The 21,171-nt window shown below is 44.3% G+C and overlaps 1 protein-coding gene across 20 annotated transcripts in view; it reads right to left on the bottom strand.

The window, feature by feature from the left end:
* KALRN (kalirin RhoGEF kinase) overlaps window positions 1-21,171 on the bottom strand; it is a 673,147-nt gene that overhangs the window by 607,485 nt on the left and 44,491 nt on the right. For 5 of the 20 annotated variants that reach the window (XM_040484742.1, XM_040484744.1, XM_040484747.1 and 2 more), the window contains exon 1: window positions 158-428. The exons of the other annotated variants lie outside the window; for them this stretch is intronic. In XM_040484742.1, the coding sequence (XP_040340676.1) occupies window positions 158-224 (67 nt within the window). In that variant the 5' untranslated portion in view covers window positions 225-428. Of the gene's footprint in view, window positions 1-157; window positions 429-21,171 lie in introns of those variants that run through there. 20 annotated transcript variants of the gene reach the window in all.

Raw genomic sequence — 21,171 nt, 5'->3', positions numbered from 1 at the left:
GGCTACTCCCCTGTTTCATTCCCTGTTCTCTCTTTTTGCTCCCTGCTCCCCGCACTCTGTGTCTTTCCATGTGCATGTTTCTGCCTCTCTCTCTCTTTCGCGCACGCACGCACACACACACACACACACACACACACACACACTCACTCAGGAATACCTCGATCCAGCAGCCGGAGCAGGCGGAGATACCAGAGATACCACTGGTCCCAGAAGCGGTCCGTCATCCCACCCTGAACTCATCCTTCACAGCCAGTCCCTCAGCAGAGCCTCATCCCACCACCTCCGACTCGAGGAGGCCGGAATTACTTGATGCTGGGCTCACACGCAGCCTGCTCTGAGCAAATGCCTGCCTGTGAAGACAGCCACCAGTCCTCCCACACAGAGGCTGACTGTGCCGGAGCCGTTTCACAGCAACAAAGGAACAAGTGCAGAACACCGCCGCCTTGTGCAGACCTAGTCTGCAGGGGCCCAAGAGGAGGTCAGAGATGTGGGGGGCGGGGGGGGGGGGAAGCAGGGAGAGCTGTCACAAAGAGGCAAGGTTAGAGGTGGTCTTGGGAATGAAAATCCACATTCTAGGTCATGTCTTAAATTTCATTCCAGAATACCTCAACATTCTGGCTTTCCCTGCCTCTCACGACAGAGGCCAGTGGCTCCCTTAATAGGACTGGGGTGGGAAGCCAGGAGCTCAGCCATCCAGGATTCTAAGGCCTGCCCAGAAGACCCAGAGTCTCACTGCCTCACTCCACAGGGACCAGAGACACTCCTGTCCAAGAATGCTAGACCCACATGAGCAGAAAAAGACCACAGCCCCTTACTCCCTCTGTCCATTTGTGGATCCTGTTATCATGGAGATAGCACAGGCTCTGGAGTCACACAGTCATGGGTTCAAATCCTGTTACCACTTAATAGTTGCCTGGCTTCAACCAAGTTTCTTCAACTCCCTTAGCCCCAGCTCCCTCCTTATAAACTGGAGAGAAAAGCATCTGCCCCACGGAAACATTGTGAGGTTCCCAGGAAAGGAAGAATGTGCCATTTCTGGTATAGCACTCAATGGAGAGCAGTGCTCAAGCATTCATCCTCCTGACCTCTCAACCCCTCTCCTTCGCACCCACATGTCCATACATTCCATGGTTTCCTACCTCCCTGCCTTTGCTCCTGCTCTTCCTGCCAACAGCATGGCTTCCTCTGATTTTCCCAATGTCTAACTCAACTACCGCATACTGGGCAGCCATCTCTGGTCTTCCCCTTTATATTCCATTTCACGTTCTCCTTGTCTAGGACTCTGCTGCCTTACTTGATCATAAACTCCACGAACATAGGAACTGCTTCGTAATCATCGTTGTGTCCCCCAATGTACTTCACATAGTGCCTTGAACTTTACAAGTGCTCGAGTATTTACTTACTGAATAAATGAACAGGCAAGTGAGTCTGGGAATGCCACACAATTTCATTCTCATGGCAAGGAGAGGAATGCACTATGGCACCTCAGATCGTGGGCACTGCCTAAAGCCCGTAGGAAGATGATGGGGCTCCCCGTGCCTGCCCTGCTGGGAGCCCATTTTATAGCGGACTGGCCACCCATGCAGTGAGGCTGCACCCCTAGTGACTGGGAGTCCTGCTCACAGAAGTGAAACCCAAGGGGACTCTAGCTTCTGGGACCACTCTGTCCTCTAAGCCTAAAAAGTACCTGGCAGCCCTGTGCACACCCCATCACAGCTTTTGTGTCAGCTTCGGCCAAACCAGCAATGCCTTCTCACTGTCCTAACAGAAATGTTAGCTTCCCAGGCCTCCTGTTCTTCATTGGGCAGCCGGTGGGAGCAATCCTCCCTCAGTCCTCCATTCCTGGGAGCTTTAGGCCCCTGAGCTGAGACAGGCCAAAGATCCTGACAGAACTCAGACTGAGGCGGAGGCTGGGGGAGGGTGGGGATAAGAGCTAGGAGGGAGACGAGAAAGTGAGCGCAGACACAACCTCCCCACCCCCTGGCCCCTGCACCAGCACCACCCTGCATCGTGGTTCCTTCTGAAAGGGCAGTAGTGGGACTGAGCAGACAGACTGCCTGGAAGCCACCTCTCCGGCTCCAATAGTATTATTTTGTTATTACCTTAAATGGACAAGACTCCAGCCTGTAGTTAACACAAGAATGTAAGCCCCTCCTCTCTCCAGACAGCAGTGCACTGACCCCGGAGGCTCCCCCTTCCTTCCCAAACAATAAAATCCATCATTCAGGTGTAGCCAGTACTTTTTTGGCTCACAAAGTACTTTCATATCCATCATCTACTTTGGGTCTCTGAACAGCCCCACAAGGTCTGTAGGACAGGGATCATTTTCCCCGGTCTACTGAAGAGAAAACCCACATTCCAAGAGGTTAAATAACTTGCTTAGAGTCAAATGCCTAGTAGGTAGCTGGGCTGAGAAAGAGATATGTATCATCTGTGTCCTCCCAAAGAGAGTTTCTGGGGCTCTGGAATGTTCCCCGAGGAACTGTGACATCTTTCCCAGAGCCATGGAAGCCCTCAGAGTAGGGCAGGGACTGGGGAAACATGGCTACTTCCCAACAGGATGTCCCTCCGGGATACAGCTGACATACCATGGGCACAGGCTGAGGTAAGCAGGCCTCATTAATGGCCTTCCACCTTTCTCTTTAGCTCCTGGCTGTGGCTGCCAAGGGAGAGCGTCTCCTAAGAAGAATGCCAAAGGGGGCTTTCCAGAACACAACTTGGGAGAAATCCGAAATGGAGGGTGGGAGGTGGGAGAGGGGCACACATGGCTCTCCCACCATGCAGGAGACCTAGACAGAGATGGGCTGTGGCAAGACAGTTCCAGTGACTGTGTGGAACGGTGTGAACAAGAGTACTCTATTCCATGTCCCACTTGGGCTAGAAGAAAGCAGCTGGCCCTGTTCCCCTCCCTCTAGTAATCAAGGGCAATTCCACACAGCCTCAAAAAAGAGAAAAGAATAAAAAAAAGAGAAAGGGAATAAATAAAGCCTCAAAAAGAGAAAAGGAATAAATCTGTTAAAGAACAATATGGGTGTAAACACCTCCCCACACAACTATGAACCTAGAAACATAAGCATCACCTGTTGGGTTAGGCCCAGGATGAACCCATTCAGCCAGGAATTTTACTAAAATCAGCTCTAACCTATCAAGCTGGGCTCCTTAGAGCTCGCTGGCCCACCACTGCTCATTTCTCCAACCCCCACAGAGCCTCATAAGCTTTAGTGTAAATGCAGCACCTCCAGAAGTTGAATAAAATGTTCCAAGAAACTCTGAGAGTTTCCATTTAGCTGCAGTGCAATTAGAAAGGACAGGGTATTGGCCAGGACAGAGCTTTATTAACTTTTGTTGCTGTTGTTTTGTCTTAAACAATGCTTCCTCAGTGGCTCCTTCTTTCCTCATGATCAAAACAAGCATGGCCATTCCCATTGGCATGGGCCCTCCAGCCCACCCACCTGGCTACAGGGACATATTCTCCAGGGACAAGTAGCATCTTCAGTCCAGCAAACAGCCTGTCCATTCCAGAGGACTGATGCCCATCTGGAGGATCACTGGTTACTCAATGTCACATCATAGATATGATGCCTTCTCTTCACTGATCCTTCTTCTTAACTTGGCACTGTTCTTTCTCCCTCTCTCCACCCGCCCCAACATGAAAACACTGTGTTCCCGATCAGATAAAGCCAGCACAGTGTATGGAGCAGAAGGCAAACAGCACAGAGGGAGGAGAGAACCAATCATGTCCCAAATCTTTCCCACTCATCTCCTGGGACAATGACCACCAATCCCACAGCAGCACTGGCCAGCTCCTTGGACACACGGGGCTTTCGGACAAGTGGAGGCCACACAAGAGGTCATATGGTAGCATACCAGAGTGGAGACAATCCGTCGACATGCTGTTCTTCCCCCCACCATGCCCCAGGAAGTGAGCTCCATCAGGCTGCCATTTTGCCCTGCAAGCTGTGCTTCAGTTGCAACATGAATCAAACACTCCAGCAGACACCATCCCCAGCCACCTCCCACACCACTTCTGTCCCCTTGGCGATTAGCACCCAAGTGTTGAAGTGAGCCTGTGGCAGCACATTCTCAGCAACACCATCTATGGGATGGGAAGGACCCCCCACCGCCACCCCAGTCTCTCCTGTGAGAGCCTGGTGTCCCCAGGTGAACAGGCTCCTTAGGTCCACACCTGAAGACAGCACCTATGACAAGTATCACCTATCACACTGAAATTCAAGTCCACCTCTCCCAAGAGGCCTTTTCCAGCTAACCCCATTCATTCTCTACCTCAGAGGTTCTCAAAGTTTAATGGGCAGCAGAATCACCTTAGAGGGTTTGTTATCCATGCAGATAACTAGGCCTCACTCCCAGAGGCCTGCATATTTAACAAGCTCCCCAGATGATTCTGTCCCCAGCTCTCCTCTCTTACACAAGGCACTGACTTCATTTAACTCTTCTGGTTGAATTCTAGAGTGTACCCACCTCCCCATATACCCTAAGAGTCCAGTAGGCAGGGAGCTTCTGAGTCTCAAAGCAGACTAGAGTGTCCTGGATGGTAAAGGGATGTCCTACCTCCCAAGGTCCATTAGAGGGACCCAAGCAGAGGTGTTGAGACGCTGCTAGCCAGAAGGCTGGGAAATCATCAGTCTCATCTCTCTCCGCAGGCTCCAGAAAGCATTCGTTCTGCCTTGGCTCCACCGCACATCTGTACAATAACTTTAAATGTCACCTCAAATATCAGGCCAGGCAGCAGGAGGGAAAGGCAGAAGCTAATTAGCCTGCTTGCCCTGGCTTTTGTGTCGCTTTCATCCTTGCTCACCTCCAACCTCTGCTGAGATCTTTAAGTATCCGTTGGCTGGGGAGCCCCCAGCTCATGAAGACTGCACACAACATTTCACCACACGAGGTTCTAAACCAAACTGTTTAATGGAGGAACTCCCTTACCTTGCTCTGAGTATTTATACTTCCCCTACCCCCACCAGTCAACAGAACCCCATGTTGCCCTGAATATCCAACCACAGCACACCATCCCCAAACCCCTCCCCCCGCCCCATGCCCCAAGAGCCAGACTCATCCCATCTTTCTCTACCTCTTCAAAGCTTTCCCATCCCGGGTATGTGAAGAGTATCATGATAATCTCATCCCCTGTAAGGTCTTTATGATGAGATCTTTACGCCCTTGGGAAGTATTTACATTTTGGCAAAAGATATTGCTTCAAAGGAAGGGGTGGGGGGGGGGGATGCAAGCTCATAGATACAGAGAACAGACTGGTGTTTGTCAGAAAGTAGGGGAGAGGGCAAATGGGTGAAGGCGGTCAAAAGGTACAAATTTCTAGTAATAAAATAAATAAGCCACAGGGATGTAATGTACAGCACAGTGACTATAGTTAATAATACTATATTGCATATTATGAAAGTTGTTAAGAGTGGATCTTAAAAGTTCTCATCACAAGAAAAAAAATGTAACTATATATGGTGAATGATGTTAACTAGATTTATCATGGTGATCATTTTGCAATATATACAAATATTGAATCCCTATGTTATATACCTAAAACTAATATAATGTTATATGCCAATCATATCTTAATTTTTAAAAAGGAAATGGAAAAAAATAACATGGTGTATTTCTACCATCATGGGAGATGCTAAATTAACATTTTATTTTGGGGATTTTTGTATATGTACATGTTCTGATGACAAAAGCTTAATTTGTACCAATTATGATCTGGAATGACAAGTAAATTTATTCCATTGTTAAAGTTTTTTTAATGTTTATTTATTTGAAAGAGAGAAAGTGGGGAGGGGCAGGGAGAGAGGAAGACAGAGAATCTGAAGTGGGCTCTGTACTGACAGCAGAGAGCCCGATGCAGGGCTCAAACGCACAAACCATGAGATCATGTCCTGAGCTGAAGACAGCCTCTCAACTGACTGAGCCACCCAGGTGCTCCAAATTTATTCCATTGTTAAAGAAAAAAAAGGAAGGGCATGGAAGTTCAGACCTTAGATAAGCAGAGGTGGGGATGCACACTGGAGGCAAGGAGGAGGATCCAAGACTATCTTCCCTAAGTCTCATAGATATTAGCCTGTTAGGCCATCTTGATGAAGACAACTCACAGGAGCTGGTGCCTCCACTATTCTCCTTAACTCACTCCCATGACCTCCCATTTCCTACTCAGAACATGACTACCTGGTAGGTTGCCTTCTCTACAGCACCTACATTATAAAGTAGTTTTCCTTGAAGACAAAAAAGAAAAGCTAATCAATAGTTGGAGAGAACACCTCAGAACCCAACCCAAGAGGCCTAGGTAATCAATCCAGAGGGTTCTTTATTATCTCCTGTTTCCCACAGCCAATATGGTGGTGCCTCCATCTTACCTCCACTAAGAACAGTTTCTTCACCCATCAGGAGAGGTGGTATGACTCAAAAAACTAAAGGCCACCTCAAACTTGGGGTCCATTCACCCTGGTGAGGTTTTTCTTAACCATTTCTCTCGTCTCTTAATTCTCACAGTTCATCAACACAGAATCAGGAAAACCTAAGTTGTCAGTCACCACAGCAGAAACCTCACACCTCACCCAGCCCACAGGGAGCCCCACTGAGGAGAATTCTCTCCCTTCTCTCTCCTGTTTTCATCCCATGCCTTCACCATCTCCTACACGAATTTTTCCAAATAGTCCCCCTCCCCTCAACCCCCCAATAAAATCAGGCTAAATAGGCACCAGGCTATAATGACTGGGGTTGATAATAATGAATGTGAAGTTAAACAGGATCAAAAAGAGCCCATTGTCCCATTAAGGAAATATTAAATTTTGGTTAGCATGTATCTAGAACTAAACATTTTTTTCTATTTTCTAATGGGTTTTTTTCTGTGAGTGTTTCATAGGGTAATCCACTATCACATCAGAATATTTGACTCACATGAATACCCTTACCGCCCCCCCCACACACACACCCCAAGGATGGATAACCATAGGAGCTACACACTTCCTTGGCTTTTATTTTCAAAAAGAAAAGAATCAGTTGCCATCATCACTTTACTTTTTAGCAAATGAATTCTGCTTATGGTTCTCAAAAATAACTAATTCCTGTAAATCTATAAATAATCTCTTTCTAATCTGCTTATACTGCTAATTTGAAACCTTCTAGTGTTGGGAAAGGACCTGAACTTTGCATTCAAATCCCAAATTTCAAATCCCTTTTTCTAGCTGAGTAATTTGAGACAAATCACTTCTGTATATCTATGTTTCTTCATCTTTTGGATGAAGATAAGGATGATGTTATAAAGTTGAAATGACCTTCATGAGGAAAAAACAAAATAACATTCAAAATATGAAGCACTATACCTAATATATGGTAGGTGCTTAATAAAGTTAGTGCATTCTCTACAATAGAAAAAAACTCATATCCGTGTATGAAATTCTCACTACATACAGCCTAAGTGGACAGATAAACCAGTAAAAAACAGTGTCAGTTTTGCCATTGAGGACAACTCTAAGCCAAATGTCCCTTATGAAGTCCTGAGTTAGGGAAAAGTCACAACACCAAATCCCCCAGCTTCTCTACCTGCCAGGCAGAGGCAGATTCCTAGAGCTTACTTGCCCAACTGCCCAATTCATCTGGCTTTTTCCCCCTGCTCTAAGACAGGTTAGAAAGTTCCAAGAAAGCGGCACCTGGGTGGCTCAGTCAGTTGGGCATCTGAGTTCCGCTTAGGTCATGATCTTGTGGTTCACAAGTTTGAGCCCCGCATTGGGCTCTGCGCTGACAGCTCAGAGCCTGGAGCCTGCTTCAGATTCTATGTCTCCCTCTCTCTCTCCCCCTGCCCCTGCCTCATGCTCTGTCTCTTTCTCTCTCAAAAATAAACATTTAAAAACAATTTTAAAAAAAGAAAGTTCCAAGAAAGATTCAATTATCAAAAATCCTTTGACTATGCCCACATGAATCGTGTGGGTGACCCTCAGCACTGAGGAGGTGAGAAACTTTATGGAGCTCCTTGCTGGAGTTTCCAGGTCCTTCAACCATGTGGCTTCCCTAAAAGCCCATCAGTCTGGTCTTATAGCATGTACACAGGAAAGCCTACTTAAAAATGCCCATGAAGAAGAACAAACTATACAACTTCAAGAAGAAAAGGTTTTAGGGTTACCTGAGTGGCTCAGTCGGTTGAGTGTCCGACTTTAGCCTGTGTCATGATCTCATGGTTTATGAGTTCGAGCCTCTTATCGGGCTCAGTGCCGTCAGTGTGGAGCCAACTTCGGATACTCTGTCCCCCTCTCTCCCTGTCTCCCCATACTCGCAAGCTCTCTCTCAAAAATAAATAAACCTTTAAAAAAGAAGAAGAAAAGTTTTTATAGCCTTAGGGTGGGAAGGTTTTCCTAAGCAAGACACAAAACTCAATATGTTGGCTTATATAGGCATTTTTTTTAAATCTCTGTATGTATATACAAATCAATTAAGAAAAATAAGGGCTGGAAAATACCAGTGAAAGGAATACTTTTCACTGTATATCTTTTCGCAACTTTTGAATTTTGACCTTTGGACTATATCACCTAACTTTTTAAAAGACCTCTTAAGATGATGGAGTCAAAAATAAATAAAACTGTTCTTGGAGTCCAGCTGCCACATGGTGAGAAGCACAAGCCACATGGAAAGGCCACGTGAAAGAGAAGCAAAGACCTGGGACGAGAAGTGCAGCTGGTCCCAGCCGAACCCACACCGACTGCCGCTGTGTGAGTGTGGCCAGCCGGGGAGCTTCCAGCCCTCTGAGCACCCAGGCAGACACTACGTAAAACAGAAGAACTGCATCATCAACCCTCATAACCATGAGAAACAACAAATTGTTGTCCTAAGCCACTAAGACTGGGGGTGGCCTGTCAGAGTGTAATAGATAAAATGAAAATGAAGTCATTGGTGAATGAAGAACAATTAAAGCCACAAGATTGGATGAAATCACCAAGGAAGCACTGAAAAGGACTGTACCTTATTTCATCTACAAGACAAGAGTATGGCTAGTCTCAGGACTGTATCTTTTTTATCTACCTATCTACCTATCTTGGAATTAGAATCCTGAAGACAGGGTTGTCACAGAGGGTGTCTAATTAACATGCTTGCTTCCATTTTTAAAAAGAAGTCAGATTTCTTCACTCATATGAGGACTTAAAGAGACAAAACAGATGAACATAAGGGAAGGGAAGCAAAAATAATATAAAAACAGGGAGGGGGACAAAACATAAGACACTCTTAAATATGGAAAACAGAGAGTTACTGGAGGGGTTGAGGGAGGGGGATGGGCTAAATGGGTAAGGGGCATTAAGAAATCTACTCCTGAAATCATTATTGCACTATATGCTAACTTGGATGTAAATTTTAAAAAACAAATTAAATAAAATGGTGAAAAAAATAAAAATAAAAAAATTTTAAGTAAAAAAAAAAAGAAAAAGAAAAAATAAAAAGAAGTCAGATTTTCTCTGACAGGAAGTAAATATGTCTGATTTAGTTGCACGCTTTGACAAAAAGAGCTGCCTTTTCTAATCCTTAAATTTGCAGCTCCAAAAGTTTGAATAAAATATATTAAAAGCCCATTGAGGAGGGCACCTGTTGGGATGAGCACTGGGTGTTGTATGGAAACCAATTTGACAATAAATTTCATATTAAATATATACATATGTGTGTGTGTATATATATATATTAAAAGCCTATATACAATATGCTAGAAAATACATGATTTGCAACCATTTAAATGTATGGTTAAAAACTGTTTAATGTCATCTTAAATGTGTGTGGGGTGGTATATAGTTTTCAATATTCTTTTAGGCAGGCAGAAGCAAAAAAATCTTTTTTTTTTTAAATTTTTTTTTAACGTTTATTTATTTTTGAGACAGAGAGAGACAGAGCATGAACGGGGGAGGGGCAGAGAGAGAGGGAGACACAGAATCGGAAGCAGGCTCCAGGCTCTGAGCCATCAGCCCAGAGCCCGACGTGGGGCTCGAACTCACGGACCGCAAGATCGTGACCTGAGCGGAAGTCGGATGCTCAACCGACTGAGCCACCCAGGCGCCCCAGAAGCAAAAAAATCTTAAAAGCTCAATGAACTATGTGTGGTATACCCACACAATGGAATACTACGCAGCCATTGGTAAACAATGACAAGGCTTTCTGTAAATTGATATGAAAAGATCTTCCAGAAGTATTTTTTAGGTTCAAAATGCAAAGCATAGAACAATATAGTTAGTATTCCCTTGCTTTTGATTAAAAAAAGGGGGGTAAAATAAGTATGGATTCCGATTTGCTTATATTTACAAAAAGAAACACTGGGAAGTTTAGCAAGAAACTAACACTGACAGTTACCTATGGGGGGAGGGGACTGGGTAGACAAGCATAGGATCATATAAAGACCTTTTTATATTGTATTAATTTTTGAACAATGTGAATTGTGAGGTTTTTTTTAAGTCTTCACAGGAAAAAAAAAAGGAATAGATAAAATTGCAAAAACATGGATAATGTTAACAGGTAATCTAGGAGACAAATATCCACTACATTGCAACAATACATCATACAAAGGATTAGAATCTCTTAACGCACAAAGAGCTCAAAAACCTTAAGAAAAAGTTAAACAACTCAGTATAAAAATGGGTCAAGAATACGAACAGGCAATTCACAGAGGAGGAAAAACAAATGACTGCTAAAAAGCAAACAAAAGGTGCTAATGTTATTAATGATCAGAGAAATGCAAATTAAAGCAATAACATCATGCCACATTTGATCTATCACACTGGATGGAAATATATATATATAAATATAAAATCTGGTAAGAGAACAAATTGATATAATGTTTCAGAACTCAGTATGACAGTACCTATCAACACTTCTAAAGTGGGTAGCCTCCAAGCCAGCAATCCTATTTCTAAGACTCTCACCTACTGCACTTAGACACACAATGCAGTGTGTTCTGTAACAGCCAAAAACAGGAGGTAATCCCAATGCCCAACAATAAGGGACTAGTTAAAATAAATTACAATACAGTTACAATACAATATTTTATACTTTGAAACCATTAAAAAGGACAAGCATGAATTTCATTTGTAGTGACATGAAAGAATGCCCATAATACATCGTTGGGTAGGAGAACACAATTTGCAAAATCATTTGAAATAATTCTTATTATCCTATTCTTGTGTGAACATAGATATGGGTATATAAATACACATACACAGCAGGAAAATGGATTTCAACACACAGAGTTCTGGTAGGATATAACCAAATCATTAACAGTGGCTATCCCTGGAGAATGGGGAAGGATGGCTAGAGAATTGTATTTTATAAAATGTTATGTTGTTATAATTTTTGCCACGGTATTCTTACCTTTGGTAATTTTCAAGGCATTTAATTAATCAGGCTGACTAAAAGAGCAGCTCAGGCCTTTTCTGGAAAATGAGTGCTCCTCAGGACCAGGACTGCCAGTTCCTTCTTCACTCCCCACTCACAGGATCTGGAATGTGAGTCTCCAGAGAACCCACTGCTCATAACGACCAGCTCCCTGGACTTAACGTACCTGTCCACCGGCTGGCAGATGCTGTTCGTCCCCCATTTGCTCCATACCCCAGCTTACCACAAGTCTGGATGGTGGCTCCATGAACTTCCCCAGCATTCAGTAAAACCCCAACTCTTATCAGCCCATTCACTTAGTGGCCACTTAGAGAGCTTGTGGGATTTTGGTCAGAGATGGCAACTATGTTTCGTGCCAAGTCCCAGTTCTAACCAAGGGGCAATGATTGTCCAGAGCTTCTGTGTTAAATAAAATCACTATCTTTCCCTTTGCATTAACAAATATCTTCGAGACAAAGAAGAAAAGAAAATTTCTGAGGCCATACCCAGGACAGATGAGGAAAGAGTGGTGCCATCAATTAGTGACATCTGCCAGGATAAGGCAGGAAGAGCCATAAGTATGCAAGCTATCCAGCCTGTCACCCCTGCCCTTGTACTCTGACTCACAGTCTCTGACACTTGCAAATCTACTCTCTCTACATAGAGTATTAGACTTCGGTTGTGGGGAGCTGATGGTGGTGGGAGGTGGCTGGGGGGGGGCGAGGACAGCTGAGTGTGACTGTGTCATTAAGTGCCATGTCTGTCAGAAGACAGGGTCAAGGTGTGGAGAGTCTGAGGAAGGGGAAGGAGCCCCCAACAACAGGTGGAGATGTGGCCCCAAACAGATGCAGCTGGAAGGCTCTGAACATCTGGGTACAATGCAGGCCTGAAGAAAGCCCTGAGTCTGGGTTCCATCTGTCAGGTCTTATTCAGAGTTCCTTATTCCGAGGACTCAGCAATTATGCCCACATAAGAACCGGCCTCTCGCCATTTTGCAACATCCAAGTGCCCTATTAACTGGGAATTCACTCATCTTTCCTATCCCTGCAAGCAAAAATAGGAAGAGGAAAAAAAACTCAAACCAAAAAAATCTCAAAACTTCACATGTTGTAACTAAAAACACTCAATAAACAAAGCCAGTCTTTGGGCTCCCTTAGGGAGTAATTGTCTAAGAATGCTTCTTTTCTTTCAGCTGCTGAGAGAGAGAGAGAAGGAGAGAGAGAGAGACGTGCTAAGACTGTGTGAAGCTCATCTTGAAAGCATTAATTTTTCCAAACACCAATGTGCATTTCGAGTGCTGTTCCTGTGCAAGTGGCAGCAGGCAGTGAGGGAGCTGCTGAGGACGCCTCTCCATGCAGGGTCTGCCTGTGGGGCTCCAGAGGAAGTGGCTGTGGTGAAGTCTTCGGGGAAGGATGCAAGTTTTAGAAGCAGGGGCCCAGGCAACATGACTTGCCTCCAGGAGGGGCTGCACAAGGCCCCATGGTGCTGACGACTTGGGGTGGATTACCCATCTCTACACTTGGAAGAAAAAAGCAGAGCCAATACCTCCACCCCTTTTCAGAACCATTCTCTAGAGGCTGAGCTGGCCATTAACCAAATATCCTTCTTCCTCACCCATCCCTCACAATCTAGAACTCTGACAATCACACACTGGCCTAGCCCCCGGACACAGGTCATCCACTTCCCAGGTAGAGGTCTTTAAACCACTCTGCCTTCTTCTCCCCATTTATAGATAAAAATGGAGAATGCAATTTGCTCATCCATGGTTAAACTGTTCTTTGTTGCCCACATCTATCCTCTCCAGGTAGTGGAGGACATTCTCCTCTGCAGTCTCTCTGCAGAGGACAAGACACAACAAAACCATCCACTGAGGCAAAGGAAAGTCTCATCATCTGCCTGATGAAAGCAGATTCAACAATTAGGATTCCCCAGAAGCCCAGTCAACCTTAACTAGACATTCTCCAAGCAGATTACCACCCGGGACCTCTGCACATGCAACAGTATTCCAGGATTCCCACCAGAACTCAATGCTGCCCACACACAGACTTCAATGCTTGATCACCACCAAGATCTCATACGCCAATTCTACCACTTACAAGTTGTATAAAGTTGATTGAGTTACTTAACCTAAATGAGGATGAAAATAATAGCTTTTAAATAAGAAATGCAAAGGGCTTAGAAAAGTACCCGGCACAAAACAAATATTATATATGTGTTTACGACTATGATTATGATTATGTGCCTGGCCTTCACTCTCCACGCTCTCTCTTCCCTTTGGAACGTTGTGTAGATTCCTCCCATGCTTTGGGACATTGTTTCCCACTCTGTCTTCACCTGGATTTCTGGACTAATTCTCCCAGTCTGTAGGAAGGCTTTCTTGATATGGGCTGCGTGTCCTGCATATGCACCCATTATCTGTACACCCTCAGTATCATATTCTATTCCAATCGCCTATATGTCTACCTCCTCAGCAAGGTCCTGCATCCCTAGTGCCTGGCATAGAGAAGACGCTCAATAAATATGTGTTCAGTGAATGGATAAATGAATAAGACACAGGTGAAGAACAGCTTTCATTCATTCAACAAGTATTTACTAAGTGCCTACTCTGTGCATTACCCTGGACTATGCTTGGAAATACAGAAGGACAGAACACCCAGGCTGCTCTCCAAAAACTCACAGTCTGAGGGGCAGTTTCTGCCTTCTAGCAGTAATTCAATAAAAAAGATGGGGTGGGTGTAGCCCAGTCCAAGAAGGAAAGGAAGGTTCTTGGAGGGAAACACAAGATGGCCTAGAATGGGTCTGTTTAACTTGAACCAAGCAACAAAAGCCTTGAACCTAAGATTCTGTTTATCATCCCTACGTGTGAAGAATAAATGTGGCTTTGCATGACCACATTTGAAAACAAAAGGTAGACCCTTCTTTATAAAAATGCTTTATTTATCTGAGTATCAAACTAACTCTTTCAAGAGAAACACTGGTCAATCATCACGTCCATGCTGTCCGCGAACTATCCTCACTAGACCATAAACTCCTACAGACAGAGGTCTTAGTTTATTTTATTATCATGTATTTTTATAGCCCATCCCACTCCTCCTGTCTGCCATGGGCACCAAGGGCCTAGCATGGTGCCTTGCCCAGGGTAAAGGAATTTACAGGATACAAACAGGGAAAAGTTTACTCATTCTGTATCATTTCTATCATTCTGCATTTATCACTATGTTTTCTTTTTATGTTTTGTTTATCAGCTTAAGGGAAAAGAAAAAAGAAACATCAGGAGTTACAGGAATATTTTTTGTTCCTTCCAATTTTCTCTAGTGAAGCAGAACAAGAACCACCACCACCGCACCCACAAAATAAAGCCTGCTCTAGGATCAGAGCAAGAGATCTACTTGGCTATAACTTTTCCAGAAGCCTTTGATGGTTCAAGCCCACTAAAGCACAAAAAAAAAAAAAAAAAAAGGAAACAGAATTTCTACTTATAGTAAGAAAAAGCCTAGGCAACTTTTCCCTTTGAGATTATATCATAGATACTTGAGGTTATGTCTTCCATCCTGAGTGCCCTAAAAATGAGGCAACAAGAGATCTTTTCCTCAATGAAAAATGCAAAGCCACCTGCCTCCAGAAGGACAATGGTGTTCTCAATCCCCAACCCTGAGAGCAGGAACTCCAGAGCACTGTCACCCAATGCAGCTGTAGCAGTGTGACTGGGCACCTATCCCGGAGGGTTTTTGGAGACTTAGGCTACCTCCGTCTTCCTTCATCCATGCCAGGACTCTGGTCCCACCACCACTACCATTTTGAGGGTTATCTGTGGCATGTCATATAATGAATTTCAAAGCCAGATGAAAGTGAATTGGAAATTGGTCTACCTCATCATTTCCATCCTTCTCATGGATAATGCAGAGTAAGCTAGTAAGGACTGTGACTCAGAGAATGACCTTTTACCATGAGCACTAGAGAGAGAAAACATGCACGGACAGCTGTGTATCAGTTGGTGCACATACATATGCACGTCAGCCTGTGGTGTGCCCATGTGAATACACCTCCATATACTGTGTCAGGGCAGACAAAGGAGCCTGAATAATATTGGGAATATAACCCTAGGCACAGAGTTTGTCACCAAGGCACTTGTGTCTCTGCCACCAGATACAGTCTCCCTAAGAGACCAACTGGTTTGGAAACATGTAGGTAAGAAGGGCAATCTGGAGACAGATAGTTTATTTTGTCCCGATATCTTTGAGACTGAATGCACTCCTACATGGAAGTACATAAAAACACTGCTCATTAAAGTGTTACTGAGACTTCTTCTAAATGACACCTGCCTTGGAGCAATGAGTGCCATCCTTACTCTCCTCCATGACAAGTCCACTGGAATGAGGCGTCAGGAGAACGTCACGCAGCGTCTGTCTGGATATCTGCTAACCCTTTGACAAACGTCCTCCACAATATCCTTGTAGATAAGATAATGAAAAATGAACAGGATAAGAGTATCATTGGTGGATTGCTGCAGATAAACTACAGGGCCCAAAGAGTGTTTATTAGGGGAATACAGTGAGCATTAGGTGGGATGCTGGTCTCTGGTGATGGCCACAAAGCTCTTCCTTTGACTGTCGTGTTTAACTTTGTATTTAAAAAAAAAGTTTTAATGTTTATTTATTTTTGAGACAGTGAGAGACAGATCGTGAGCAGGGGAGGAGCAGAGAGAGAGAGAGAGAGAGAATCTGACACAGGCTCCAAGCTCCAAGCCATCAGTGCAGAGCCAGACATGGGGCTCAAACCCACAAACCATGAGATCGTGAACTGAGCTGAAGCTGGACACTTAACCAACTGAGCCACCCAGGCACCCCTGTGTTTAACTTTTTTAAAAAATTATTTCCCAAGATGACAAGATGAAAAATATGTTTATAGTATGGGCAGATGATACAAAACTGGTATAGTGGACTTAATACTTTAAGAGATGACCAAAATCAATATGTAAGTTTATCTCAGCAGATTTGAATACTAGGTCAAAATTAACAAGAGCACATTTTATGTCTGAGAACATTTTAAAATAGAAAGGTATGTATCCCTCACCTAGCAATTCCAGTTCTTTATATCTACCCTAGAGAAACGTGTGTGTGTGCATGCATGTTCAGTAACATTCACTGCTGCATTGTTGATAATGATAAAAAAATAAACAAAACTAAAAACCAGGAATAGAAGAATTGCTAAGACAACTATGGAATATCCACAATGAGAAATACTATGCAGAAGATGTTCAAGACATGTCACTGCATGAAGAAAAGTTGATGATATAAAAGAAAAAGAATGATACAAAAAGCATGATATGTTACCCACAGACATACAGACAGAAATTTTAAAATTTCTACGCATCTATCTATCTAGATAGATAGATAGACATGTAAATGCATAGAAAGATCTAGAAGGGTCCCTAAAAACTGATACCAGGATCTACCTCTAGGGAACAAAAAGGGTACCTACAGCATCTGAAATTCAGAATGTATCATATGAAACTGTGTAATTTAGCTTTCTTTTTATTTTTTTAAAGTCTATTTATTTTGGGTGGCAGGCGGGGAGGGGGGGTAGAGAGAGAAGGAGAGAGAGAATCCCAAGCAGGCTCTGTGCTGTCAGCACAGAGCCTGATGTGAAGCTAGATTTCACTAATGGTGAGATCATGACCTGAGCCAAAATCAAGAGTTGTATGCTTAACCAACTGAGAGCCACCCGGGTGCCCCTAGCTTCCTTTTTAAAGTAAAGTCTTGCTTTTAGCTTTTAAAAAAAGTACAAAAATATGGGAAAGGCCACAAATTCTTGGGTTTTCCTTACAACCTAATAGGGGTCAGCACTGTGGAAAGACTGCAAAAATCTATTTCATACTACACACAGTGCATTCAAATCTTGGTGCCCAGACAGCCTGCAAGTACCAGGGATCACTAAGCTGGTCATGTCTGCAGCACTGGGTTGGATCCAATCCTGACAACACAATTAGGCAGGGACACTGGCAAAGTCAAATGCGACCAGAAAAAAGAAATGCCTATGCAAAGTTTGAAAAAGCATGACTTAAGAATAATGACTGAAGAAATCACAACTGTTTAACCTCAAGATTATGGGGAGATAGACAGGTTCCTTCAAATATGTGGAGGGTTATTACGCAGATGATGCAGTAAACATTTATTTGGGTTTTTTTTCAGAGGTAAATACTAGAACAAATAAATACAAGTTATTATTCCTATTAAAAATAAATTTGAGGGGCGCCTGGGTGGCGCAGTCGGTTAAGCGTCAGACTTCAGCCAGGTCACGATCTCGCGGTCCGGGAGTTCGAGCCCCGCGTCGGGCTCTGGGCTGATGGCTCAGAGCCTGGAGCCTGTTTCCGATTCTGTGTCTCCCTCTCTCTCTGCCCCTCCCCCGTTCATGCTCTGTCTCTCTCTGTCCCAAAAATAAATAAACGTTGAAAAAAAAATTTTTTTTTAAATAAAAAAAATAAATTTGAAAAAGAAACATTCTAACTAATAAGAATGAATGACAATAGAATAGTCTGTCAGGCATGATCATGAGCTCCCTGTCATTAGAAGCATTCAAGTAAGAGATTCTATAGGGAGAGATACTGGATTACATTAGAAGCAAAACTATATAAACTTTAACATCTCTAACAACTCCAATAGTCTGTGATTCCATATTTTGACTATAGAATCAATTTTCAATCATTTGTACCCTCATCAACTCCAAATCCCACAGGTGGTGTACTTTGCCACCAGGTGGCAGTAGATGCCTTGGACTCTGGGTCCTACGTACTAGATGTGAAAAATTCAAGTTTGCAGTTTTCTAACACTTTTTAAATTAAACAAATAATAATAAAGGAACAGATGCAAGCACTAAGCCCATAAGCAGCCCCTCTCAAGGATACATGTAAGTATAATTCATAATTTGATGATTCCATCACAATGATTCTTAATCACTTGCTTTCCTCTTATGCATCTCTTTTGTACACGGTCTACAAAGAGACCCTTAACTTTTGTGGCCTCCTCTCTCTGGTGTCAAGTTTCCTGACTTGTACACAGTTCCAGATCCCTGTGTGTCCTCTTAATGCAAAAATTCCCTCTGCCTCCTCCACAGCTGCAGACCATGTCTGCTACTACAGTCTTTCTTCCCAGCCCAAGGAGAGGGACCAATAGGAGAATCAGAGAAACACCCCAGCCATTTCCTGCTTCTATCTTTTCTGCCCCTATATCCACACAGCTGAAGCCACAAAACAAGCAAGCAATAAACACAGAATAAGCCAAGTAGCTGAGTCGCCACCCTGACAGCATGAAGGTATATGATTATCTTTTCTCAATTAGAAGAGAATAATCTCCCACCCAGCTCTTAGAGAAAAGAGAAACTCTCCTTCTGTAGCCACAGCTGTAGACTTGAGCGTTGCCTAAAATTTGAATACAATCAACAACCTTTGTCCTAGTCCCTAGCAACCCAGAACTCTGTTAACACTGCCTTGGTTACAGATCACTTTAGAAACCCTAGTTTTCAGGGAGTATTCTGGTAAGAGCTTGTGAATTAATGCCAAGGATACAAGATTTTTTTTTAACTTAGATTTAAAGCAGGTTCATCACGATAAACCATATGCTTGAGTCAAGGTCCTACTCTTCTTTCAGGTCTCAGGTGAAACTCCTCTTCTTCCAGGAAGACTTCAGAAGCCTAAGACTACATTGTTGCTCCTGATATGTGCCCTGCCCTGTCACAGCCCTGCACCTGCCCCACCATAGCCCTGCACCTTCTCTACCACAGCACTGTACCTTCCCTACCATAGCTGGGTATCTACCCTTACCATAGCCCTGCACCTACCCTACCAGAGCCCTGCACCTGCCCCACCACAGCCCTGTACCTGCCCCACCACAGCCCTACACCTACCCCACCATAGTCCTGCACCTGCCCTACCATAGCTCCATACCTGCCTTGTCACAGCCCAGAACCTATGCTACTACAATCCTGAACCTGCCCTGCCACAGCACCACACCTGCCTTGTCACAGCCATGCACCTGCCTGGTCACAGCCCTCCACTTGCCCCCCACAGCTCTGAACCTGGTCCATCACAGCCCCACACCTGCCCTACCACAGCCTGAAATCTTCCCCATCACAGCCTTGCACCTGCTCTATCACAGCCCCACACCTGCCCCATTACAGCCCTGCACCTGTCCCATCATAGCCCTGCACCTGCCCTTACCCTACCCTGTACCTGCCCCATAACAGCCCTGTACCGGCCCTACCACAGCTTGACACCTGCCCCATCACAGCCCTGCACCTGCCCTACCACAGCCTGATACCTGCCCCCATCACAGCCCTGCACCTACCCTTACCCTACCCTGTAACTGCCCCAGAACAGCCCTGTACCTGCCCTACCATAGCCCAGCACCTGCCCTGTCACAGCCCTGCACTTGCCCTACTACCATCCTAACTACATGCACTTCAACGGCCTCTGTACCAGCCCATTTCCCCGTTATACTGTAGGATCCATGAAGACCTAGACTGTATCTGTTTCTTTTACAACTGAATCCCCTAAACAGTAGGACTCAATAAATATTCATGAAACTATCATAAACATACACATTATCAATTAACTAATTAATGTGAAGCCCAAGTCCAGGCAGCTGTTCCATTGAGGATAATATTTATCCCTTCTACAAACATTTCCTGAGTGTCCCTTGTGCTGGTATGATACAGGATGAGTCAAACCCAGGCCCAGTCCTCAACATGCAGTGGAGGAAGGAAGCCAAAACAAATACATAAATACCTACTGTGCAAAGTGGGTACAGCAACACCAAAAAGGATAGATATTAGGAAGTGGAGAACCAGTGGCCAAGGCACAGGGATCACCAAGAAATTCAAAGCAGCTTGAACTAAGGCTATAGGACAGGTAATACTGGGGCCAGAGCCTGAAGGTTCTTCAACAATACCTTTAATTCAATAGTATGTTCCAGGCTAAGTGCTTTACATTTCTTGAAATAATTCTATGTAAGGCATTTCTACTACAGAGAAGGAAATAAGCTCAGAGAAGTCAAGAAAACTGCCCAAGTTAGAACAGTCAGTAGCAGCAGAGCTGGAATCCACACCTAAGCCAGCCTGATCACTATAGCAGCAAATGTCATCCACAGCACTTTGAAACCTGAGATGCCAAGTTACAGAGTTATTACTTTACCCAGTGGACAATGGGGAACCACTCTGAGTAGGAACATGCCAAGGTCAAAGCTTGTGCTTGGTGGGGTGCCTAGGTGGCTCAGTCGGTTAAGCATCCAGCTCCTGGTTTCAACTCAGATCATGATCTCTCAGTTTCATGAGTTCAAGCCCTGCATTGGGCTCTGTAGACTCTGCACTGGTGGTATAGAGCCTGCTTGGGATTCTCTCTCTCCCTCTCTCTGCCCTTCCCCCACTCAAGCTGTCTCTGCCTCTCTTAAAAGAACTAAAAAACTTAAAGACAAAACAAAACAAAAAAAGCTTGTGCTTAGGAAGATATATCAGAAAATAATGGAGAGAATGAACTGGGCAGTTAGATTTGAAGCTAACTGCAATGGGCCGATGTTGTATCATGAAATTCCTGCTCTAGGAGAACAGCAGCAAGACTGGGAAGGTGATTCAGAGCTGAGGCATTTCCAGAGGAAGAGTGGACACAGTCAAGGATGATCCCAAGGTATACACCTGAGTAACAGAGAGGATGGGGACTTGGAAGTGTCATGTGCATGCTTCTCCAGTACCTCTGCATGTGTGTGCATGTGTGTGTGGTGTCTGTGGAAGGAGTGGGAGTGGCTACAGGCTTATGGGTGGGAA

The sequence above is a fragment of the Herpailurus yagouaroundi genome, unplaced genomic scaffold, assembly GCF_014898765.1.
Source record: "Herpailurus yagouaroundi ecotype Mexico unplaced genomic scaffold, PumYag 162, whole genome shotgun sequence".
Classification (NCBI taxonomy): domain Eukaryota; kingdom Metazoa; phylum Chordata; class Mammalia; order Carnivora; family Felidae; genus Herpailurus; species Herpailurus yagouaroundi.
The sequence above is the reverse complement of the archived record's forward strand: the minus strand, read 5'-3'. Positions and strand labels throughout refer to the sequence as shown.